A 25,719-nucleotide genomic window follows, 5' to 3' on the forward strand; every position below is an offset into this window, starting at 1 on the left:
TTAGTTTGGGACCACAGGCTTGATCGCAGAGATTGTCTAGGTGCCCCTTGTTCACTGATTCAGAGGTGAATAGAAAAGTCTCCATTTCTTCAAGTTCAAGCTGGGCCACCCCACAAGCCTGTGGGTGGCCGCCCAGCTACCCCTATGGCCGGCGAGCCACCCTTAACCATCTTTTTTTTTTTTTTTAAACAAAGTCGTTTTTGGGGGCATTTTTAAATTGATTTTTTTTTTTCAAAATGACATTTTAGTAATTTAACCTTGCCAAAACGACATAGTATTCAATTTTTCATCCTATTTGACAGTAATGACTAACAGAGTGGTCAAATTGTAACTGATTGGTAGTTTGGAGGCTACTTTATCACTTTTTAAACATTAAGGAGCTAAAAATGAAAATGACTGGTAGTTTGAGGGGCTAAATTATATTTTTCCCAAAAATAAATTTAAATCGAGAGAGATTAACAAATAGAGCAACATTTGATAAGAACAAGCAGAGCATATAAAACGAGAAAGAAAAATCATCCACAGTAAGGAGAATCAAGACAAAACCATAGGATAAAAATAAATAAATGAAAGAAGATGACAAATAAAAGAAATCATCATTCACCATTTCTGTCAAAATAAGAGAATGAATGTTCACGAGAAAACAGCAACCCATCGTGTGTAGAATTTCTTGAAACGGTAAATGGATGAAAGTAGGGCTGTAATCGAACCAAGCCGAGCTCGAACTTATCACCGAATTAGATAATTTGTTCAAATTTGACTCATTTATCTTTCTAACAAACTCAAGCTTGTTCATAAGTTGCTCAGTTAATTTATTTATTGGGAAAAATATAAAAAAGCCCCCCAAACTACCAGCCGTTTTCGATTTAGCCCCCTAATGTTCCAAAAGTGATAAAGTAGCCCCCCAAACTACCAAATTATTGCATTTTGGCCACTCCGTTAGTCAAAACCGTCAGTTTGGACAGAAACTGCAAAACGACGTCGTTTGTTACGGGTAAGTTACTACAATGCCCTTTTAAGAAAAATATAAAAAAGCTCCCCAAACTACCAGCCGTTTTCATTTTAGCCCCCTAATGTTCAGAAAAGTGATAAAGTAGCCCCTAACTACCAAACAGTTGCAATTTGGCTACTCTGTTAGTCATTACTGTCAAATATGATGGAAAATTCAAAACTACGTCGTTTTGACAAGGGTAAGTTACTAAAATACCCTTTTAGGAAAAAAATCATATTAAAACAAGCATGCTAAACGGCACCATTTTGCTTGAAATTAGGGTTTCCTTACACTTACCAAAACAGCGCCGTTTTGATAAGTGTTAGGAATAAAAAGAAAAAACCTTAGACCCCATGCAGAAAAAACCTCCAACCCTAGTTTATCTCTCTCCCCCAAACCGTCGGCCACCACGTCGTTCTATCTCCGGCAACCTTCTCCCTCAAGTGAAAAAAACGCAACGCCCCTCTCTCTCTTTCTCTCAAAACCGACTGTCCTTGCCACCACCATCCATCACCGCCGGCCACACAATCCACTAGCTACGAAGCGCCACCGAAAAATTCTTACCCATTGTAAAAATTAAACAAAAAAACCATGTTCGTAGATAAACAACATCGATCTGACAGCTATACCATGAAATACAATAAAAAGATTGAGTTATGGGTAAGATTTAGGCTGCCGGAGATAGACGACGTGGTGGTCGGCGGTTTTGGGGAGAGAGATAAACTGGGGTTTGGGGTTTTTTCGTGGGTCACCTGCGTGGGGTCTAGGGTTTTTTCTTTTAATTCCTAACACTTACCAAAGTGGCGTCATTTTGGTAAGTGTAAGGAAACCCTAATTTCAAGCAAAACGGCGCCGTTTTGCTTGCTTGTTTTAATATGATTTTTTTTTCCAAAAAGGGCATTTTGGTAACTTACCATTACCAAAACGACGTAGTTTTAAATTTCTCATCATATTTGACGGTAATGAATAACGGAGTGGCCAAATTGCAATTGTTTGGTAGTTAGGGGACTACTTTATCACTTTCTGAATATTAGGGGGCTAAAATGAAAACGGCTGGTAGTTTGGGAGGCTTTTTTATATTTTTCCCAAAAGGGCATTGTAGTAACTTACCCGTAACAAACGACGTCGTTTTGCAGTTTCCATCCAAACTGACGGTTTTGACTTACGGAGTGGCCAAAATACAATAGTTTTGTAGTTTAGGGGGCTACTTTATCACTTTTGAAACATTAGGGGGCTAAATCGAAAACAGCTAGTAGTTTGGGGGGCTTTTTTATATTTTTCCCTTATTTATTCTTTATATAAAGTCAACTTCTTCTTCTTCTTTTTTTTTTTTTGCGTAAATCCATATTAATTATTGTTAAGATTTTATTATTTGAGTTAAACAAACAAATTAAATTAGATCTTAAATAATCCAATCTTGAGTTTCTATGTATGTTTTATAGTATTTATAAGGGAAATCATATATAAAATCCTTAGGTCAACGCGCTTTTATTAAAAACTCCCTGGGTATTTTTTTTTAGAAATTTAGTCCCTGGGTAACTCGAAACTACTAGAAACTTCCTACCGTCAATTTTTGTTAACTACCGTTAGTCCACTCAAAACTCACCGTTTTATCTAATTAAAATATTCATTTTTTTATTAATTTAATTTAAAAAATTAAATCTAAAAAAAAAAAAAAAAAAAAAAAATTGAAGGGTAGCCAGGGGTGGCCGTAAGCCACCCCATGGGTGGTTTGGGGTGGCCTGCGGGCCATCCCAAACCCCCAATGGGGTGGCTCGAGCCACCCCACCTTCAATTTTTTTTTTTAGATATAAATTTTTAAATTAAATTAATAAAAAATGAATATTTTAATCAGATAAAACGGGGAGTTTTGAGTGGACTAACGGCAGTTAACAAAAATTGACGGTATGGAGTTTTCTAGTAGTTTCGAGTTACCTAATGACTAAATTTCCAAAAAAAAATATCCAGAGAGTTTTTAATAAAAGCGCGTTGACCTAAAGATTTTATATATGATTTTCCTATTTATAAATTCACTATGCACATGCATACACACGCATTAATATATACACATAAACATACATATATCTATATCAAGACTCACAATAACAATAATTCAAGTTATATCTATTATAGTATTTATCTTTACTTAAAATGTTCTAATTATGAAATTAAAATAATACTATAAAAATAATAAAAATAAAGTTACGCGAATTTATATGAGCTTGTATACTATATTTGTATATACGAATTTATACTAATATAGTTGATTTAATAATCTAGCTTACTTTTATGTTCATAATCAGCTCATTTATTAAACCAGCCGAATTGAAGTCGAGTTTATACAAATAAGTTGTGAAACGAGCATACTTCATTTACAACCCTAGTAACAAGTAAAAGTATAAGCAACAAAAGACTAGGGAAAAGACATATATGACAAGTAAAAGTAAAAGCAAGAAAACATTAACAAATGCATGTGCTTTTGTTTTTTGTTTTTAAAATCAGAAAAAAAACACTCCTGAAAGGTATAAAGGTTCTTTATATACATGTCTGCAATCTGTTGATGTTGTAAAACTAAAGCATCTAAGGGATTTTGTATACGTTTTTCAGTCTCTGGTCAGCATCAAAAAGAAAGAAAGTACCCTTTTTTTTGTTCATCTTTTTCCGTACTATTATTGTCTATTCTTGATCTGATTCATGTATGATAATTTTCAATACAATTTCCTTCTTTCTTTGTGTACCCGAAAAGAAAAAGAGACAAGAAAACCATGCTGATTGATATAAAATTCAATGATGTGACCGTATATAAAAGGCTATGGAAAAAAGAAGCCATAAAAATTTTAAAAAAAAAAAATTAGAATTGAATGTATGTTGTTAGAGATGATGGCTTATATTCTGAATAATTATATATTGGTCTCTAGTAATAGTATAATGGTCATATGGGCAGAGCGAGTGAAGCTCGTGCTGCCTATTGCGGCTTAATTTTAGTTTGTTATGCCCAAATCAAATAATAGGTTATGGAGTGGAGGCGAATATATTGAGAATTCCAATGAAATAGGTTAGGGTTTTAATTGGAAACAATATATAGAAATTGTAACCCTATTCTTTTTCGATTGAAATTAGCAGTTTGCTCCTATGGAGCATGTAAATTCTGTGTTTCATTTTCTTTCTTTAATCATTTATCCTTTAAGACATGGATTTCTATGTGATTGTAGCTCTTCTATTGACAATGTCTGATCATGTAAACTGAATTCAAATTCAAAAACCAGCTTTGAACAAATTGAGATAAAAGGAAAAAAAAAAAAAAAAATTATACAACATTTGCCGTCTATTTTGAATACTGGACAAGCATTGTTGAAATATCCAGCTTTCTGATGCTATCATGATGTTACATTAACCATTTAATTCTGGACAATTCATGTTGATATTGTCACCTGGGCTTTTAATGCTTTGTGATAGGGTGCAGAAATTCAACAAGCAGCGCCTGTTGATGTGACCATGTGACCCATGTTTTTTGCAGGGTATAAAGGGCAAGATTGAATTGGATAGAGATTTTCATAAGTTTTGCTATGAAAGAGCTCCGATGAAACCCACCTGCCCGAGTAGATGAGACTCACATTTACTGCAATCCGGCCAGCAAATTGTTGAAAATCCGAATCCAAGTTGAGTTGTGCCTGTGAGGCTTTGCATGGAAAGCCTCAAGGTTCACATACAATCCCCACCCAACCATAGACCTTTCTGAATTCACAACGTACAAACTAGTGTAAAACACCTTTAGATACTTCCTCACTTTCATAAAATGTATAAATACTACAATGTATATAGATATATTCATGACTATATACAAAGGAAATGAGAAAGAGATGTGATGAGTCCAAGTGTGAGCTAAACCAAATTGATTGATATAATTGACTACTAAAAACTTGCTGATATCTATAAATAGAAAGGATAATGATGCTGCTGAAACCATATTCAGAAGACAATGAAGAATGGCTATTAGGTTTTTGCATTAGGTTGAACGACGAACCTCACCACTTTGTCTTGTGCTTCTGCCGCTGCTTAAAGGGGAAGAAATCTGACTTGAAAGTTGCACTTCAGAGAGTGAAGCTGACCCAGTTTGAGAAAAAATTAAGCCAACTGTACTACTGGTATTGCCAGAAGAGGGCATTCTGGTTGAATAAGATTCTCTTTGGGGCCCGGAAATCAGTTCAGGCCGAAGCTCGGAAGAAGAGGATGAAGGAGCCAGAGTAGCTAGGAAAGACCCAACTGGGTATGGAGCAACTGGCATATCAATGAGAGATGATGCAGATGGACTGTATCTCATTGTCCCCATCGGATGGTCAAATTTACACGTTGATCCAAATTTGCAATGCCCATTTTGCAAGTAAAAAGCACAAGGCTGCGCCCCCTGTTTTGGGAAAATATGAAACAAATGAAAATGATGCCCTAAGAAAAAGCATATTGATTTACAAAGTCTCTGCATCTCAGCATTATGAAAATATGGTTAGGAGCAAGTGATACACTAGCTGTTCAAGATATCAATATCAACATTGGAAAGGGAAAATAATGCAGAAACAAATTGCTGCAGAAAATGGAAGGCAACATCATTTATAATGCTCGCAACATTATGATCTGTTGACAGCAAATTTGAGGTATAACACAGTATACGAAGGCAGCTGTGATGTACACAAGAGATGTTGCACCTGATAGAGTTCAATTCATATTTAGTATGCAACAGAAGAAAGGGGAGGGTAGATACATGGTGGCAACAAGGCATACTTATGACGAAGTTGATAACCAAACTCTTCTATAAAGAGTAGGCCGTTGAAAGACCCACCAATACCAAGGTACTTTATTCAGGACTTTGATACAACCGCAGCTGTCAAACATTTTTCTGAATATATTGATATTCTCTCACATATTTGATTCCCTATAAAAAAGTACTCATTTTTCAAACCAAAGTAGAAAAAATCTTAAGAATGTATAATCTGCTATATTAATCATGTTCCCAAATTATTCATATCATGACACCAATAACTTTGTAGCAAAGACCCTCTATGACAGGATGATTTTCATTAGCAGACCATAGTAAATCATAAAACTTCTCTAAGAAAAACAACATTCATGACCAAAACATGATTGCCAAACTAAACTCACTAAAAAGGAAGAAAACCTAATTACTCCTTGCATCAATATGGTTGGCATATAAGAAGTGAAGAACCAAATAACTAACTAAAACCTACTACTCATGATACCTAACATCTAACACAAAACCTTGGTTCAACAAAATGATAAGATGAATTAAATTAAATTAAAAGAAAAAAAGTGCTTAGCCTAAGACAAGTACTATTTCATACCAGACGCAAGGGGAGACCAATGGGGCTAAGGAAAGTCCTGGGAACAACCCGGTCCCGAGGATGATGATAGCGGCAAGATGATCTGAATTTACAGTCCCCCGTTCTCATATAGTACTGGCATTCAGGCTCGCCAGGTCTCTCAGGAAATGCTTGTTCCTTCTGGCTACTGCTTGAAGGGTCAGCAGAAGAGGGTAATGACGGATAAGGTCGCCCAAGTGCAGGTGATGATGATGATAATGGTGTCACTCCATACAGAGAAGTTGCTCCAACTGCAGGCTGAGCACCAGGAGATAGTGCAGGGCTGACAGGTGTCTGCACCAAGTAAGCCAATAACATTAAAAAAAATATGCATAATTCTAGGCATATCTCAATCTCATCTAGTGCAGTTTGTAGCATACCGAATAAGGACTCCAACCCTGAATAGGAACAAGCCCTGGGGAAAGCAGGACAGGACCATAAGTCCCTTGCACATAAGAACCAGGTAATAGCGGAGGCCTAGGCACCCTCAAGCTGGTGGATGCACTGCCATACTGGTCAGGTGTAGGATGCGAAGGAGACTGCACCGGTGGATAAAACTGAGGTGCAGAAGCTGGCATTGAGGTACCAGCTGTTTGAGGATGATGGAATTTACAAGTTAAACCAAATTTGCACTGCCCCGTTTTCAAATAATAGGAGCATTCTTTCTCACCCTGTGAAACAAATGCTTGTGATTCAATTGTAGTATACTCAAGATGCCATGACACATTGATATTAGATTGTGTGTAAGCAGCATGGGAATGAAAAGAAGGGAAGTCAAACCGGTCGTAATGGGTATCCATAAATATTTAGTGGAGCTTGGCTCAAGGATCCACCTCCGTGTTTTGGATGGTGAAATTTGCAGGACGCACCAAATTTACACGTCCCAGTTTTCAAATAATACTGCACATCAGGAAACAGACATAAGAAATATAAAAGGAACACAAATCGTTTCACAATATACAAGCCAGATAATAAAAATTATAAGCAGATCTCCCAGGAATCTGCATTGAGAAGTTATCATGCACCAGAAGCTCACTTAAGGTTTTACAATCAATCATTACACAATAGTATACCTGACATGCAGGTTCCCCCACTCGCTCTGGGTACTCCCCTGTAGCTCTTACAGCTTCCGCAACCTGAGCAGCATAAATCCCAATTTACATTTTAGAAACCACACTTTCTAATCCTGGTCACTAGTAAATCCAAAGGAACGAAAACGAGTAATCTCTGAATCACAGACTTGCTGTTTGGCACTGAATAAAACAAAAAAAACACCACTTCACCGACACAATTACACAAAAATCACGCCAATGCCCAGCCCAAGCAAATTTTCCTTCGTTATCCTCAGATTTTTTTTAAGCAAACAAACAAATACCAAGTTTCCGACAAAATTTCCTAAAAGAATTGGTGCACAACCCTGCCAAAATACTCCAATTGCGCATAATTAAACTAAATTACATAACCCATTGCATTAACAACAGCTGCTAATTCAAATCCAGTTCATATAACACACACAACATCCAAACAACACCAAGAAACACAACAAACCGATTCAAATGCACATAATTTACGACGATAAGAGTAGTTTACCGCGGCGCGATCACGAGGGTGATTGTACCGGCACCTGCTACCGTATCCACAGAACCCGGTTCGCATGTAGTACACGCAATTGGGCACGCCGGGTCGCTCCGGGTACAATTCGCTGCTCTTCAGCCCCAATTGCCACATGGACCCTACTATTCACCCGAAAAAAGAAAAAAAGAAAAAAAAACCTCTTATCACCATCACCACAAAACCCTAACCAAACCCCCCACATTGCAAAAACCCTAGAAAAAACTCCCACATCCAAATACCAAAAACGTAAAAAATTAAACGCAAACGAAACCGAAAATTCGAATGCTAAAAGCGAAATGGGAATAGGTACCGTCAAGCCCGGTCTCGCCGCCGGAGGGAACCCACTCCTGCTGGTTTTGAGCCGATTGGGAGCCATTTCTCGCCGGGTTGCGACCGTACAATTCCATCGAAACGCGTTTCGTTTCTTTTATTCTATTTTCGGGGTTCTGTACAGGTTACCGAAACTATACAGGAACGAAACGGGAACGTTCCTACAAGAACTCTACACTTCCCCTAGAATGTTCTCGAAGGATCGGAGAGCTCGATCCGCCGAGACTCGCCGCGAGGAAGCAGAAAGATAGGGGGGAGCTTGGGTTTCACTGTAATAATGGAAGCTCTTTCTTTCTAAGACTGTACGGTCTGGTTTCGTGCATTTCAGTTTTTGTGTGCTTGTGTGTTGTGTGCGCGCGTGTGTGCGTGTCCCTTGTCTTTTTTTTTATATTTTTTTTTTTTTATAATTTTTTTTTTTATTTTTCTATTTTCTTTTTGTGTTTGCCTTTGTTTTCGTACCCGCCAGAGGGAGCACCTGCCCTGGGAAGTGCGATTTAACTGGGTTTTTGGTCCTATTTGAGTAAATGGGGGTAACCGACACTTTCGGCTCCAGGCAAAATGACTCAAATGCCCTCCGGCTTCCGCCGCCTATGGTACGCAGCCGAGGATAAAAATCCACAACAATTAACTGTTCAAATTGTGGATAATAGATTTCATATGAGATTTATTTATCCGAATAAGTAACTAGTCAACTCAAAATTTATTTAGACACACGACAATTCGATCAAATAATTGGTGTGGATTTTAATTTGGGACTCGGTCTCGTCGGTGGGGCAAATGTGTCATTTGGGAAGGGTAGGGCAAATGTGCCTGCTCATTGGTCTGTGTATATTGATGAGGGGCTTGGGAGTAGTCAAGTGGATATTTATTGGGGGATAGGGGAGTTGCTTTGGTCGGTTATAGTCCAAGGGTAGCTTTAGGGCTTTTTTCCTCATTTTTTTGGGGGGGCCAGAAAATTTGTGTACTGTATTTGGAGGGTAAAGTGCTTGTGTTTGTCCAATGTGGCTTGGGTCTTTTGCAAGTGGGGGTCGGAGTGATAGCTTTGGGTGCAAATGGTTCAAAGATATGCACTCAATTCATAATGATATGGTTCCATGAACATGGATATGATTTTTATGGTGACTAAAACTTTCAAACTTCATTTTAGTATGCTTACCTTTGAATCAGGATCTACTGAAATTCTTAAGGAAATTTTGATTTTTAGAATTTCAGATTTAGGTCGTCTATTTTTCATCTAAGGGTTATTGTTTTGCTACGTGTCCCACTACTAATAAAATAATAAAATAATAAATATTTATTATTTTATTAATAGTGGGACACGTGGCAGAACAATAATCATTAGATGAAAAATGGACAACCTGAATTCGAAATTCCAAAAACTGAAATTCCCTAAGAATTTCAATAAATCCTAATTCCTTACCTTTTTGGTAAAAAAAAAAAAAAAAAATGGGTAAAGTCCACTTAACCCCCTCAAAGTTCTATCACCACAATGACAATCTACTCCTCAAACTATCAATTACAACAATTTGCCCCCCAAATTACCAAAACAATGACAATGTACCCTTAAAAATTTGAAAATAAAATAAAATTTTAGTATTTTTGTTTTTATTTTAGTAAGTGTAATTTTGTCATTTTTAAAAAATTGGAGATACATTGTCATTGTTTTGGTAATTTGGGGGGTAAATTGCTGCAATTGATAATTTGGATGGTAGATTGTCATTAGGGTGGTATTTTGAGGGGATTAAGTGAACTTTACCAAAAAAAAAAAAAGAAAGAGTAATGCTACTCTTTACGTCTATTTATCACACTCATTTTACATGTTTTAATACGGCACGCCGACGAGTGTGAAATAAGTAGAATAAATAAGTGTAAAGAATAGCATTATTCTTAAAAAAAAAAGTGTTATATGTTTTGAATTGTTTGTGTAATGTGTTTATCTTAAGAGTACAAAATAAAAGACATTAAACAAAAACCTTGAATAAATAAATAAATCTTATGTCACCATCTTTCTATCATTGATGCATGTTGGATAATATCCTATTCCTTTCCGACCATTATTAAATGGGGTTTGGTATAGGTGCTTAAAAAAAACCCCACAATATATGTATTGTATATTTTTCAACGGTTAGGATTTAATTTTATTTCTCTCTTTCTCATAAAAAAATGTCTTTGGTTCATTGGTTCAAGAAGCTTTGAATATGTGACAAAATGGCATTGGGGTGATAGTAGAATAATACAAGAAAAAAAGAAGAAGAAGTAAGTGACCAACCGAAGAGAATAATAGTGATGGTACTTTTCATGCTAATATTAGATGAGACATGTACATGAATGAGGTTTTGGAATGTGTCCCCTCCCAATTGAGTGAGTTCTCTTGGATATTCTCTTGTTTATATTCTCACTATCTATGTGTTTAGTGGTCCTTCCCACTTAGTTTTTTTCTTTTTGTTTTCATGCCCAAAAATATTTAAACTATATCTTTAATAAAAGAATATTAATGCACATTTCTTCTGGTGACACATAGCCCCACATTTTTGTAAAGAAAAAGAAGGATAATAAATAAATAACTGGCAAAGTTTTTCTCTTAATTAAGTTGAAATAAATTTTTTTTTTTTGAATAAATGATTAATCTCATTCAAAAATATCTGGGGAAATACAACATCTAGAGCATAAAGCTCTAAATACCAAGAGCTAAAACAGCTCTAAACAATAAGAGCAAATTGCTCTAAAACAACTATATCATGTACAACCTCCGGAACTTCTTCCATCGAAATTCTATCAACCCCGTAATTTCAGCTGCCCTTGCCAATCCATGAGCTGCTTCGTTTGCGGCACGGCGTACATGTTCCATTCTCCAGCTCCTAAAACCCAGCAAAATAGCATGGATAACTTCAATAATTTGGCCAAAGTTACACCAATTTGCCCCTCAGCTAATTGCTTGGACCACTGTTTTGGAATCCCCTTCCAACATAATATTTTTGAGGCCCAAATCTCGACAAAATTCCACGGCGCAAAGAGCCCCCATCCCCTCCGCCACTGTAGGGTCCGGACGTCCTTCGAAGGCAAGACATGAGGCTGCACACACTTGGCCCATGTAATCCCGAACGATGATGCCCACTCCAAAATGCCTAGAAACTGGTTTCACCGACACATCCCAGTTTGCCTTGTATGTGTTATAAACTGGCGCTGTCCACCGCAGAAAAGGAGTAGGCTCGTTGGGTGCTGTCTCGGCTTTGTCCTCCTGCTGCTCAACAGATTTTTCCCATAGCTGCCATTGTGTCTCTGCCTCTTTTGCCAACGCCTTTGGAATAAATTTTTCTAATACAATCTATTAAACTGATATTTATCTTTAGAATATATGAACTTACTCATTATTAAAAATGCATGTTAAAATCACATGCTCCGAGAACAAATGTCAATTTAATAGACTAAATTAAAAAGTTTTCCTTCAATCAAATTTGAAAAAAAAAAATTGTCCATAAACTACCCATTATCCTTAATGGTTGAATGGATGTATTGATGGCATTATTATTATAATTATTTTTTTTTAACATGTCCGCACAAGTGGGGGAGTATTGCTGGCATTATTACACTCCCAAATATTAACAAATAATTCAAATACTAGAGACTTTTAAAACACACAAAAACATTTTTTTTAAAATTGAAAATAAAAAATACCACCCAAAAAAAAAACATTAATAAAAAGAGCCAATAATATTCTTTTTTTATTTTTGAGAAAAGCTGAACAAATACAAAATCGTGCATGCAGTCATGGGTATCAAAGACTTTTACACTTTTGTTCTTTTTCATTTTTGTCAAAAGTTATCAAAGGCTTTTTTGACGATGGCCAATAGGAAGATGCCATGTATGTTGATCACATGTCAGCTGGGGCCCCGGCTTACGTCAGTTGGCGGCTTTGGGAGAGCAGAGAGCTGTATACGGCGCATAGCACTCTCAATCGCTTTCTTTTAGTGCGACATCGTTTAGCAACATAGACGGCTCTAAATATAAGACCATAATGTAATTGACTAAAAATATGCTCTTATGGGTAATATTAAAGAATATCATTGCCATCATTGCATAAAACCAACATACCATTGGCAAGTCACCCAATATCGAAACCACCAACCAAATAAGAGTTGGAAGATATCATTCACTAATCCTTTTTTTACTTTATTTTAAGTATGCTTTTCAAACACACTCCCATGTATATTGGTCCCAAAAATTTCTCGGACACGCTGCCGTGTTAGGGAGGAGGGAAGAACTCATCCCCCAACCTTTTTAGATTGGTTTATCTTTTATTATTTCTTTCTTTATTGTTTTTTACTTTAGGTTTTAAAGGTCAGACCTACATTCATCCATTCACCTCAAGCATTTATGCGTCTTCTCTCCATCTTCATTGGTCTGCTCTCTTATTTCCTATTGGTCCCGAAAATTTCTCGGACACGCTGCCGTGTTAGGGAGGAGGGAAGAACTCATCCCCTTAGATCGGTTTATCTTTTATTATTTCTTTTTTTATTGTTCTCCACTTTGGGTTTTGAAAGTCAGATTTACATTCATCCATCCACCTCAGTCATTCATGCATCTTCTCTCCATCTTCATTGATCTGCTCTCTTATTTCCTATGACTCCGATCTCAATGGGTGTACTACATGTGCCATTGCTACTAAGGATATTTTCTAGCAAATCAATTTTCCCTCCTAAGCTCTATTCTAAAGAGCATTTTTAACCTTTAGAATTGTCTTAGATTCAGATCCGAACTTAAAACAACTTTTGATTTGGTTGATATTCAAACTCAATAGCCTAGAAGGAGATCTTTCAACTGTTGTACATATGCCTCTTAGCCTCTAAAATTCACTCAGAAGCTGGTCTTGGGCTAAGTTTTTTTAAGATTATCTTGAGAGCACTTTTGATTAAGGGCCACCACCAACTTTGCTACCAGCATTCCTGTTCAACTTTCTCTTCTAATGCCTTCCTTCGGAGCAATGAGTTACTAGGCATCTGTCTAAATTAAGTTTCATTATTGTTTTTTTTTTTTTTTTTTAATGTATTTTTGTGATTTTTGTTGTTGGTTTGTTTATTGCTCATAGTTTGTTTTCTTCTTTTGTATCTTAAAAAAAGAAAAAAAGAAAAAAGGGAACTTTAAAAAGCCCTCTTAAACTTTCAACCGTTTTGAAAACCCCTCATGAATTTTCAAAACTCTCACTTAGGCGCCCTGAACTTTGGTTTTCTTTCACTTTTGACCCTTTTAACGTTAAAGTCAAACAATTTGACTTTTTATACCCATTTTGCCCTTCCCTAAAACTACGTTGTTTTTTGTCCTAAAACTACAACACCTTTCAAAAAAAAAAAAAAACTACAACACCTACCCAGCCCAAAACGATGTCGTTTTAGGCATTAAATTTTTTTTTTTTTTAAAAAAAAAGCAAAATTAAAAAATTAAAAAATTAAAAATAAAAAAAGGGGGTAAATCGGGGGTGGCTGGCCGATCTGGGGGTGGTCGAACCACCCCCATGGCCAAGGGGGTGGTCCGGCCATCCCCTTGGCCAAAAAAAAAAGAAAAAAAAAAAAGGGATGGGGTGCATTTGGGGCTGAGTTGGCCGAAACCACCCCCAGCCCCTTGGGGGTGGTCCGGCCACCCCAAATGCACCACATCCCCCCCCCCCCCCCCTTTTTTTTTTTTGGGGGCCGGACCACCCCCATGGCCAAGGGGGTGGTCCGGCCACCCCTAAACCAGCCAGGGGGTGGCTCAGCCACCCCGGTTTTTTTCTTTTTTTTTCTTTTCCTTTTTTTTTTGGCTTTAAAAAAAATAAATAAATAAAAATTAATGCCTAAAACAATGTCGTTTTGGGCTGGGTAGGTGTTGTAATTTTAGGACACAAAACGACGTAGTTTTGGGGAAGGGTAAAATGTGTATAAAACATCCAAAACGACGTAGTTTAATGTTTAAAGGGTCCAAAATGAGAGAAAATCAAAGTTCAGGAGGCCTAAATGAGAGTTTTGAAAATTTATGGGGAGTTTTTCAAATTGGCTGGAAGTTTAGGGGGGTTTTCTGAAGTTTCCCAAAAAAAAAAAAAGTTGGAAGATATTACAAAGGGATCAAATTTTTCTTTAAATTATGTTTGAAGATTTTTTTTAAAAAAAATTCAATTTATTAAACTTCTAACATGCATTTTGAACGCATGTCAATTTAATATAATGAGTTAAAAGAAATTTCTCATATCCAATTAAAAATATATATATTCTATTGTCAACAACATCATCACACTCCAAAGTTCAAACTAACAAAAGAACCCATAAATACAACATATGCGGGCACTTAATGATTCTAATGATTTGCTTTTTAGCATATGGATTATGGACTAGCACTAAGCTCTACAAATTGTATTAATCAATATGAACATGTGTAGTCAGGCCACAAAAAGTAAAAAGGAAAAAGTAAAAAGTAAAAAATAAAAAATAAAAACTAAAGATGTTGAGTTAAAATTAAAGAGCGGGCATTTCCAGTGGCTTATATGCACTTAATTTTTTGGAAAAATTTTATTGAAGACCCCTGAACTTCCACTTGATTTGATAAACCACTCAAACTTCAAAATCTCTTAATTTAGTCCCCTGAACGTTCAATTGCTCTCAATTTGAACCATTCTGTCAAATTTTAAACGTTATATAGCGTTTATACCCCTAACTTTTATGTAAAATTCAAACTTCCAAAACGTTTTTTTATTTAAAAAAAACAAAAATCAGGGATATTTTGATTTTTTTTTTTGGTATTTTTAATGGCTAAAATAGACCGAAAGGTCCAAATTATGAGCAATTGAAAGTTCATGGGACTAAATTGAGAAATTTTAAAGTTTAGGGAGTATTTCAAAACGGGTGAAAGTTTGAGGGTTTTCAGTGAAGTTTCTCTTAATTTTTTTTAGCCAAAATGCTAACCAAACCCCTTAAAAGCCCTTCCATTTGATTAGCAGTAAAATTTTGTAAAATGAATATTTATTCCATTTGTTTATGGTGTCACACACACAATCATATTAGGATTTATGTGGTTCCCTCAATGTGAGGTACATCCACAAGCGGAAACGATCATAAATAAATTCGCTATCAAAGATGGAGTACAAAAATAGTTAAAAAAAAAAAAAAAAAAAAAACTCAAAACCCAAAACCTTAATAAATCCAAATCTTACTATTAGTAATTATAAAAGTCACTATTATGTCACTTCATGAATGAGGTGGCTTTTAAAATCACAATTTAATCAAAATTTAATAATAATTAAGGGTTAGATACCTTTCAGCCCCTTGTGGTTTAACGATTTTATTTTTTGCCTCATTGGTTTCAATTTGTATTACAAATGTTACTTGAGTATTGGCAAAAAACCGAGACGGTACCTCCGTCTAAATTCCGTTCAAAATTTGACGAAAAGTCATATCAGCACCATTAAAAAATCGGCACATGTCCATTTATTAATTAAAAATACAAAATAAAAATTCTAAAATTAAAAATATTAAAAAAAATGGGAAAAGAGCGTCCCATTTGGCCCTTAGGGGGTGGGGCCTTGGGGTCGTTTGACTATGTGTTGATTTTTTAATAGTGCTGACGTGACTTTTCATCAAATTTTGGACGGAGTTTAGATGGAGGTACTATCTCCGTCTTTTGCCATTACCCAGGTACCATTTGTGGTACCAATTAAAACCGAATGACAAAAAATAAAGTCGATAACCCACATGGGCCGAAAGGTATTTGACATGTAAAACCTTTTAAATTACAAATCTGACCATGAAAATTCTATTTTTACAAAATAAAAAATAAATATAAATTAAATAAACTTCCTGCCTGCAACCAATGGCCCGTTTGGGAGTGCGATTTCAATAAGTGCGATTTTAAAAATTGCATTTTTAAAATTGCTATTTTTTAAAATCGCACATGCGTTTGGTAAAACATACTAAAAAGTACTCTTTTTTTTATCAATTGAGTGTTTGGATAACATTAACATATAATTGCGGTTTCATGACCAAATTACCAATAAGGATGAACAAGACAGAGAGGATGAAGGGGGGAAAAAAAAAAAAGAAAAAGAAAAGAAGGGTTTTAATATATTTTAGGTGGGTATAATTGGTATTTTTTTCATTCCCATTCTAAAAAAGGTAACTATTGCGCCAAATATCTTTTTAATAGAAATCGTGATTTTGTTTTAAATTCGCACTTTTTCAAATAAGCACCATCTAATTAGCTTATGAAAATCCCATAATTTTTTACGATTTTAAAATTTACGTTTTTAAAATCGCAATCTCAAATACCCTAAAATTATGATTTGATTTAAAATCGCGAATTATTTTTTAAAAAACGCACTCCCAAACGCACCCTTAATCGAAAGCTTTCTTTACTTCCATTTAACGCTTTATAACCATCACGAGCAGCCAAAAGGACTGTCACGAGGTGCCTTATCCGACCGACGGGTTAGATAAAACCTAAGCTGATTCGATACTCATCTTAATTCCTAAACGAGATTACGGTAATCCACTACCCAAACAGGCCCCAATATCAAACTTTATCTCTTCGACTGGAACAGAAACTTTCTCTTCCACTCTCTCTGCTCCTCCCAAAACCTGCTAAAACCACAAGAATGAATAGCTTAACAGCGAGCTCGACAGGTCGAGTTCTAGCAACGTTGAATCAGTTCCCAGAACGACGTCGTTTTTGGGACCAATGGAGAAGAGGTTGTCTCGTCATTCGACCTTCTCATACGCACAGAGCTCGAAGAATCGTTTGCATGGCGGTCCGTACAATTCCTGATAAAGAAATATATAATTTTTAGGGAAAGAATTTTATTTTTTTTGTTCGCTTTGGAATTTATTTTCTGGGAAAACAAACGGGGCCGAGGAGTTTTGTGAATTTTGTGCTTATTGTTGTGTTCTTGTTTGATGAAATGCAGGAGCCGTATTTGATAACAAAGCTGGAATCTGCAGAGAAGACGTGGAAGGAGTTATCGGTATGTTTTTTATGAATAGCGTAATATATTTGAATAAATTTTTTCACCGTTTGTATGTGGGGTGTGTTCTGAGGCAAATCATCCTTGCTGAATTAATTTGTTGTCATTGTACTTATAATAAAAAAATAAAAAATTGTTGTAATTGTAGTTGTAAGGCATGAGAATGTTTTGAAGTGCATTTCTAATTCCGAGTATGTAGATAATTGATTGGGAAGTGGGGTTTGATAGATTAGCGTGTTTCGGAGTATTGAGGAATTTGATAAAACTAGAGTTTTACACGTTTGCTGATACAGACTCTGGAATAGTTTGCAATTATTTGGGATGGGGACTTATGAAGTTGGATTGAAACTTAGCAAAATTAAGTGTTAGAAGGAGGGGAGACTGGTGTGATAATTTTAGCTCAGAAGATGGTGGGGTTGACTAATGTTCTGGATAAAGAATTGTATGTATTATTTCCCAACGGAGGGAAACACATTATATGCATCACAAACTATGGTGGACTGATTAAAGTGATGTATCTGAAACTAACGCTTGGTTATTTGGTAAAGCGATTCTGGGATTTTGGCCTTCTGAGTATGAGAGAAATAAGTGGTCAATAAATAAACACAAGTGAAGTATAGAATTCCCATGGTTTAGAGCGACTATAACCATGGAAGAGCAATGAGAGCTCCCTCTGTGGAGATCAGATTAACATTTCTCATAAGGCTGGAACATAGGGCTTGAATGAATTTTCAAATCCAATTCAAGACAATTTAGTTCAGATGTGATTGTAGGCCAACCATTATAGTTAACCTAGTCGTTGTATCATTTCCTCGCATAGTCCCTTTGAACTCTTGCAGCAACTGGTATGCACGGCCCATAGGCATAGTAGGGAATCTGAAGACAAGCGTGAAATAAGTGTAACAAATTTTGCATGGCAGAGTGGTACATTTACCATCTTCGCTAAAGGCTGTTTCCCTTTTAAGAGGAGCTTAAGTTGAGGCTTTCAGTGATTGGCCTATGAAAATCTAGCTCTTATGCTCAATTTGAATCTACCCAATTGATATTTTAGGTCAAGCTGGCTGATCCAGATGTCGTTTCAAATCCCAGCGAATACCAAAAGTTGGCACAATCTATGGCTGAGCTTGATGAGGTACTGCATTTAATTTTGCTCTTTCTCATGCTGGGTTTAACTTGGAACTATCTGCTGCAGTTAGTTTCATTTTTAACTGACATAATTTTTCCTTTGTTCTGGACACATAGGTTGTATCAACCTTTAGGAGATTCAAGGACTGTGAGAAGCAGTTAGAAGAGACGAAAGGTTTACTTCCTCCTGTTCACTTTCACAAAAAACTTTTAGAAAATTGAGCTTTTGTGTTGACAGTCATATATCTTCCTCACATATTTATCATGTCAGCTTTAGCAAAAGAGGATGCCAGTGATGAGGATATGGCAGAGATGATATCATATGAAATTGACTCTTTATCCAATCAACTCAAGGAGCTTGAGGAGAAACTTAAGGTTGTCCACTTTGTATCAGTACATTGGTTTTTCATATACATATTCCTTTTCTTTTATTATATTTTGTAACTATGTGCTTCTTCAAATGCTTGATCTGTTGTTTAAGATATTCTTTTTTTCGTTTATCTTCTCAAATTTCATTTTTCTAAGCAATATATCATTTTACTATATTTATTGTTTTACTTATTTGATTTCAAGCAGCTTCATTTAAATGGGACTTGACAAACTTGATCTGATATGAGATCTCTTATCAATTGTTAATTTGGCAAGCATCTCAATTTGAGCTCCAAAGGAAAACTCTATGATTTTCCGCATCATTTTATTGTGATAGTATTCTTTCACTTATCTGATTCGGGGTTTCCTGTTGTTTTTCTTTGTCTCATTTATTTAGTTTATTTACCTTTTCCTGTGAATCTTAAAAGGTGCAATGTCATTTACATTGGTAGGTGATACTGCTACCCACTGATCCTCTTGATGCAAGAAATATAATGCTTGAAGGTAAACATCCTCTTCTGCCAGTGAATTAATTGTACTATCTGATTGATTTTTAACCAAATATAATTTATAAAGTGGTTATGGGAATGGTAAAAACTGGAACCTTATACATGGAAAACTGGACTAAATGATCAACTTTGATCAATGGTGTTCTTCCTTTTGTTTTTTTTTTTTTTTCCTCACAAGTGGTGTTCCAACTTCTACAATATACAGAGAGAAAGCCAGAATTTGGCCATTATGCTGCTCCTTACGTAATACTTCTCACAGAACTAGCATTTTACAATTAACAAAATGAAACTAATTAGCTGCTGATCTTGATTACGACAACAAGCCACAGCATGGGTGATGTAATCTGTCAACCAAGCTTTTGTCTAATTCATACCAAATTCCTTAAGAGGATACAAATGCTTACGAGTTGCTTTCCCCTCTTTGAAATAATTGTTTGATTGCTTTAAAATTTTGGAATTTTTTTTTTTTTTTTAAATGCTTTAGATGTTAATTTGCTCTACTGACAAGAATGAAAGGAGAGTATTGTGCTCCTTTTGTGATGCTTAACTAAGGTTCTTCTGTTCGGTAATTTCTTCTGTTTCATTCTGAATCTAAAAATTTGTGTTTTTCTTCTTTTGCAGTAAGGGCAGGTACTGGTGGTGATGAGGCTGGAATATGGGCTGGTGATCTTGTAGGTACATGCTTCGTTTTTTCCTTCCGAATATATGGCATGGATTCATGTTGAGTTGTATACAATATTGCAAAACAAAACAAATATTTACTATTGTTTTATACAGAAAAGGTTTTTTTTGATAAGTATTTATTTTATACAGAAAAGTTGCTGACCTTGAAATTAAAGGTTTTACCATTGACGCCAGATAAATGGGTTTAGCTTACGGCATACATGGATTATAATGGATCATGTTTGCCAAACATTCCAAATACAAAAACACACTTTTGAGAAAATAGTTACCAAACGAAATACTTTTCAAAAAACAAAACACAAAACACAATTAAAAAAATAAAACACACTTTTTGGAACGCTTCCTACACCTTATAGGAGTATTTTGAGAAAACTGTTTATTTTTTTCAAGTGTGGATGCTGACTTATTAAAAGAGAGAGGTAGCTGCATGACCATCCCAAGGGAGGAGAGGGATGGCCGCACGGCCACCCTCGAGGGTTTTCTTTTTCTCCTTTTCAGACTACCCCTGACTTCTCGCTTTTCAAAAACACTAAAATACAATTTTCAAAAAGTTTACCGAACAATTTCTTCTATGAACCCCATAAACAACGCTTCTCAAATGTGGACTTCTGCACTTTCTATCACATCAAAAGCACTTTTCAAATCCAAACACAAAAAAAACTTTTCAAAACACTTATCAGACATACACTTGGTTTCTTGATATAGTTCCTGGGATCATATTTGAGTTAGTTACATGCTTCTGCATTATTTTCGCCCTTCGTGTTTGCTTTGTCAAATGAATGGCCCAGGATGTTCAAAAATATTTTGTACTAAGTAGTTATTCTACTGAAAGTGCTTCTTCATATAACCTAATGCTCCTTCCATTTTTTATTTCAAGGTCCGTATGTATCAGAAGTACAGCGAACGAAACTCTTTGAAGTTCACCCCCTTATCAAGCTCTGATGTATGGCTCACTAACTTTCCATGAGAATTATGTGTAAACCATTGTTTTGATGTGATTCACAGATTTTTTTTGTATATTTATTTTGTTTACTCATAAGGCTGAAAAAGGAGGGTTTAAAACATACGTGATGGAGATCAAGGGGAAACGTGTTTACAGCAAATTAAAATATGAGTCTGGTGTTCATCGGGTTCAACGTGTTCCTCAGACAGAAACACAGGGTCGTGTACATACTTCTACTGCTACAGTAGCCATAATGCCAGAGGTAGAGTACATTTCTAACATAAATAACACATTCCAACTGAAAGAATATTCATGTCAAAACATTTTTAGCTTTAACTAGAATCTCATGTGTTAGGAAGCACTGAGACATAATCAAGTTTCTCAAGTTTTTTTCAGTCTAGTCTGGGGAGGCAGCCATTTTTACTTGAAAAGTTGTCTTGACAATTGATTTTGCATGCAATTACTTCTTTGCTAAACTGACTGACAAGTTTTCACAATGTTGATACCTGGATCCATATTTGTAGAAAATGTCTTGAAAAGTTTAGTCTAAGGCTGTGAAAGAGTCTGGATATGCTTGTTCTTGTAGATGTGATGTTGTTAATGCAGTTTTTCTCATTTATTTCTATCATTATTGCATTATATATATATATATATATATATATATATATATATATATATATAAAATCTTTGACTTATGCTATATCTGGATTTAGGCAGATGAAGTTGAGGTGGTAATCGACCCAAAAGATATTGAACTAACAACGGCAAGGTCTGGGGGTGCAGGAGGTACAATCCTGCAAAAATTGTGAATATTAGTTTTCATTGAGTGATTTGCTTTTCCATGGTTCATTTGTGGGAGGAAAAATGAAAAATAAAAATAAAAAGAATGGAACATCTTCATTAGGTCATTTCTCGTGGATAAATATCTTGCAGGCCAGAATGTGAACAAGGTGGAGACAGCTGTCGATCTTGTCCATAAACCAACAGGAATCCGCATCTTTTGCACAGAAGAAAGGACTCAACTCCGGAACAAGGATCGTGCTTTTCAGTTGTTGAGAGCAAAACTGTGAGTGTCAATTTTACCTTGCGTTAATGCTCATTATATTGTGCTCATATAAACAGACACACACATATTGGTTTGAGTTGTACAATGTTTTCATTTTTCAAGAACATTATTACCATAAAAGAAAAGTTTGAATCTTTTGTGAGGTGTTTTTATCTTGAGGGACAGAAGTTAATCAAAAGCAGTGTTTTCATTTCAATCTTATCTTTATTTTATTTTTTGTTCCTTTTTGCAGCTATGATCCTTATACAGTATCTTCTTATTTATTTGTTATATTCTTAATGGCATGGTCTGTTATGCGCAATTAATAATTTATAGGGGAAACTACACTTACACCCCTCAAACTTATATCCAAATTGCAATGTCCCCCCAAACTTTAAAAAGTTTCAATTGACCCCTCAAACTACATTGTCCTTTCCTTTAGCCCCCTTCCATTAGGATTTTTTATTAAATCCACTGGAAAATGGGTAAAATGTCCATATTGCCCTTGTCATTTCTGTGAAAATACAATTATGACCTTATATTGAAAAAGGCTTTCTTGGCCATGGAGATTCATGGTCTGCCAACGGGTCTCCTACAGTGGGAATTTTTTTTTTTTTTTTTGTGATGCAGGAATATTATTGTCATTTTTTATAATTTTTGTTGGATTTAATAGAAAGCCTTAAATGAAAAGTACACATATTCCCCTCCAACTATCCACCCCATTGTCAATGTCTCCTCCCAAAAAAAAAAAAAAAAAAAAACTACCAATTGTGTCAATATCCCTCCTATACTACCAACAAAATGTCAGTGTCACCCCTAAGGACAAAAATGTCCTTCATAATTTTTTTTAAAAAGATCTTATAATAATAATAATAATAAAAAAAGCAAAAAAAGAAAAGAAAAACCCCTTGGCCAAATAGGCCAACCTGGGGGTGGCCGAACCACCTCTTGGCCATTTGGGGGTGGTTTCGGCCACCCCAGGCCGGCCATAGTGGATTATAAGAATATTTGTCTTATTGAAAATTTTTTAGGGTCATTTTTTTTTGTTGGCCTTGGAGCGACATTAACATTTTTTTGGTAGTTTATAGGGGACATTGACACAATTGGTAGTTTGGGGGGACATTGACAATGGGGTAGTAGTTTGAGGGGGGTATGTATACTTTTCCCAAACCTTAACAAAGGAGGCTAAGTGAAGGGGCTAGGTAGTTTGGGTTGTCAATTGCAAATTTCTAAAATTTGGGGGACATTGCAATTTGGGTATAATTTTGAGGCGGTAAGTGTAGTTTTCCTTAATTTATAATTTCATACGACTTTAAAACTGCATGTTTTTCCTTCTGCTTTTTACCCCCTTAAATTATCTTGGTGCGTTTATGATGACCCTTGTACTCACTACAGGTATGAGATAAAAGTAAGAGAGCAGCATGAGAGGCTAAGCAATCAACGGAAATTACAGGTATATCTTAGCTTTAGAGGATATTTGAGATACATATGAGATTGCAATTATGGCAATGAACAATACTTCCTTGGCATATTTCACATTGGAAATTGATTTCTTTTGGTGGAAATTTGAGTGTACTATGAATGTAATATACATTGGTGACTCTTTGAAGTTAAGCGAAGATATGATAATTAGCGACAGTTATTTATAACATATGTTTCAATCTTCAGTTTTCCATCTTGAAGGCATTATTATTATTTTTCTTCTTTGTTAACTTGACATTACATGCAGAATGGTTATCCTATATGCTGACCAATGGAAGAAACATTTAGGTAATTAGAGATCTAATAGGATAGCTTCTGATTTGTTCTACATATATTTGCATACCAACGTGCTCAGGTATGAGAGTCATTGATGCTATTTTTTTTTAAAGGTGGTTGTCCTGCCTCTTTTGTGACAATACTTGTCTAGAACACCTCCAAATGCACCAAAAACTACATAATGTTGTGCAAATAATTTTTTTTTTTAAGATTTGGTTTGATGACTGACTCCTAGGGAAGATGAGTCTTGATCTGTATCCATCTAGTGTTTACCATGAAGGACTCCAGGAATTTTATATCTTTATGCTATCAATTCTTAGAAAATTTATTTATTCTAATACTGAATGATAGCTAGAGGATTGGCAGTATTATTGCTAATACCTGCCCAGTTGCCATTACATACGTAGTCTCCGACTTTTGATGTCTGGTTATGGATTGAGCAGTCGAACTTGTTTGCCTGGATACAATTGATGGTGTCGTTGCATAATTCCAATTTTTCTGGATAACTTTTTGTTTACATGTCCTAAGATTTGGTTTTTAGGCATTGGATTAAAGTATGTCTCATGGTTGTTATCAAAATGCAGGTTGGCACAGGTGCTCGCTCAGAAAAGATTCGGACATACAATTTTAAGGTATTTAATATTTCATTTACCATTTTTCGTTGAGCTTAATATTAGGATCTGTGCTTTCTTAATATTTTGGAGTCCACTTTATACCCTAATAAAAGGTTATTAATAATTATTTGAGTTTATTGAAAGTTACTGGAAAAAGTCAAGAAATGCCCAGAGATAGAGAAGAGAACTCTTTTTATCAGTGTGTTGGTGAGTAAATAAGACATTATATTGGGAGGCACTTAGTGCTGATTCGAAACTAATTGTTGTGCAAATTGTTAGTTTGTCTGGCTTTCTTGAGGAAGGGTAATTTTGTGATTGAGATAAGTCATAAACGTTCATCTTGGTGCTGATAAGCTTCTACAGTTTTGGGGGAGTTCATAACACTTCATTCATTCAATTAGGACAATCGGGTTACGGATCACCGGTTGAAGATGAACTTTGAGCTCACTTCTTTTCTTGAAGGTGATATAGATAATGCAGTCCAGGTACTGTTCTTCTCGGACATTAGTCTTTCTCTTGTTATTGATGCATGACCTCTTTTGTTTCTTCTAGATTTATTTTAATCATAAATTATGCTCAGAATTGCAAGAAAATTATTAATTTAAAATAATAAAACACAGCGTAATGATCTCCATGCCACTGAAATGCCTGTTTCTTGCAGGCTTGTGCTGCTATGGAGCAGAAGGATCTACTAGAGGAACTTGCGGAGTCCGTAGTTGCTCCAACCGGCTGATTTCCAGCATTTATGGCAATGTGACTAAAAATTTCAAAGTCATTGGACAAGATATGCAAACGAAGGAAACAATATCTGCCACAAGAAGCTGGTGTCTTCATGTAGAACATTCTCATTTAGTTTGCTGATACTTTGTCTGAATATGAGGCATCTTTTAAATGCAAATACAGATGAAATGACAAGGTAAATGGTTTCCGGATGCCTCGTGGGAGGAGTCACCATTTAAATTTTAAAATTGTAATTCCATTGTATAAAGGTGACCTGTAATCTTTGTATTCATATCTAACCAACAAAAAAAAAAAAAAGAAAAAAAAAAAAGAAGAGAAAAGTCTTTTTCATTTATAGTTTCATGAGTCATTGCCTTCAGCTACTACATATGAATCTAGCTTCCTCTTGTAACAAGTATTTCCCAGAACCTTGTATGTCTCTGGTTCCCTTGTATCACAATCATGGTGAAATGTTACTGTGAATTCAGAACCTATTGTGTCGCAGAATATAAGTAATGGCTAGTGGTGGTGGCAACTCGTGTTTGTATGTTTTGTTTGGGTCGTATCAAGGCATGAGTATAGGACTATATAGAGTAACTTTTATCTGACTTATGCATTATGCGGGAAGAAAAATGCTAGACTTACAATTGGTTTATAATGGCTTT

At 35.5% G+C, this 25,719-nt stretch overlaps 2 protein-coding genes across 6 annotated transcripts; one reads left to right on the plus strand and one right to left on the minus strand.

Annotated features, from left to right (window-relative positions):
• Window positions 1-4,243: 4,243 nt before the first annotated feature.
• LOC132171643 (Zinc finger C-x8-C-x5-C-x3-H type family protein) lies at window positions 4,244-8,647 on the minus strand. Of its 5 annotated transcripts, none has more exons than XM_059583016.2 (8): window positions 8,288-8,647; window positions 7,954-8,096; window positions 7,437-7,499; window positions 7,144-7,263; window positions 6,744-7,034; window positions 6,346-6,657; window positions 5,016-5,396; window positions 4,244-4,726 (listed from the first exon to the last, which is right to left on the minus strand). In XM_059583016.2, exons 1-8 carry the CDS (start codon window positions 8,382-8,384, stop codon window positions 4,694-4,696), a joined length of 1,440 nt encoding a protein of 479 aa, XP_059438999.1. In that variant the 5' UTR covers window positions 8,385-8,647; the 3' UTR covers window positions 4,244-4,693. The 5 variants fall into 5 exon arrangements, with proteins under 5 accessions (XP_059438999.1, XP_059438998.1, XP_088368197.1 ...); XM_059583015.2 differs by having other exon boundaries at window positions 7,954-8,099; XM_088512071.1 differs by lacking the exon at window positions 4,244-4,726 and having other exon boundaries at window positions 4,748-5,396.
• Window positions 8,648-16,894: 8,247 nt separating this feature from the next.
• Window positions 16,895-25,546, plus strand: APG3 (Peptide chain release factor 1). Its single transcript, XM_059579544.2, has 15 exons — window positions 16,895-17,074; window positions 17,231-17,287; window positions 18,339-18,419; window positions 18,530-18,587; window positions 18,684-18,787; window positions 19,234-19,285; window positions 19,912-19,961; window positions 20,852-20,917; window positions 21,015-21,179; window positions 21,631-21,703; window positions 21,851-21,983; window positions 23,358-23,415; window positions 24,305-24,352; window positions 24,736-24,819; window positions 24,996-25,546. Exons 1-15 carry the CDS (start codon window positions 16,922-16,924, stop codon window positions 25,065-25,067), a joined length of 1,254 nt encoding a protein of 417 aa, XP_059435527.2. The 5' UTR covers window positions 16,895-16,921; the 3' UTR covers window positions 25,068-25,546.
• The last annotated feature ends 173 nt before the right edge of the window (window positions 25,547-25,719 follow it).

This window comes from Corylus avellana, chromosome 1 (assembly GCF_965113065.1).
Source record: "Corylus avellana chromosome 1, dhCorAvel1.hap1.2, whole genome shotgun sequence".
Classification (NCBI taxonomy): Eukaryota; Viridiplantae; Streptophyta; class Magnoliopsida; order Fagales; family Betulaceae; genus Corylus; species Corylus avellana.

What these genes read in the sequence shown, in the direction of transcription:
- LOC132171643 (XM_059583015.2), bottom strand. Translation starts at nt 8,384, where the DNA reads ATGGAATTGTACGGTCGCAACCCGGCGAGAAATGGCTCCCAATCGGCT. An exon ending in CGGCGAGACCGGGCTTGACG is followed by an intron (nt 8,100 to 8,287) that starts GTACCTATTCCC and finishes TCGGGTGAATAG; the next exon opens with TAGGGTCCATGTGGCAATTG. An exon ending in AGGGTTGGAGTCCTTATTCG is followed by an intron (nt 6,658 to 6,743) that starts GTATGCTACAAA and finishes TACTTGGTGCAG; the next exon opens with ACACCTGTCAGCCCTGCACT.
- APG3 (XM_059579544.2), top strand. Translation starts at nt 16,922, where the DNA reads ATGAATAGCTTAACAGCGAGCTCGACAGGTCGAGTTCTAGCAACGTTG. An exon ending in CAGTTGTTGAGAGCAAAACT is followed by an intron (nt 21,984 to 23,357) that starts GTGAGTGTCAAT and finishes TACTCACTACAG; the next exon opens with GTATGAGATAAAAGTAAGAG. An exon ending in GCAATCAACGGAAATTACAG is followed by an intron (nt 23,416 to 24,304) that starts GTATATCTTAGC and finishes ATCAAAATGCAG; the next exon opens with GTTGGCACAGGTGCTCGCTC.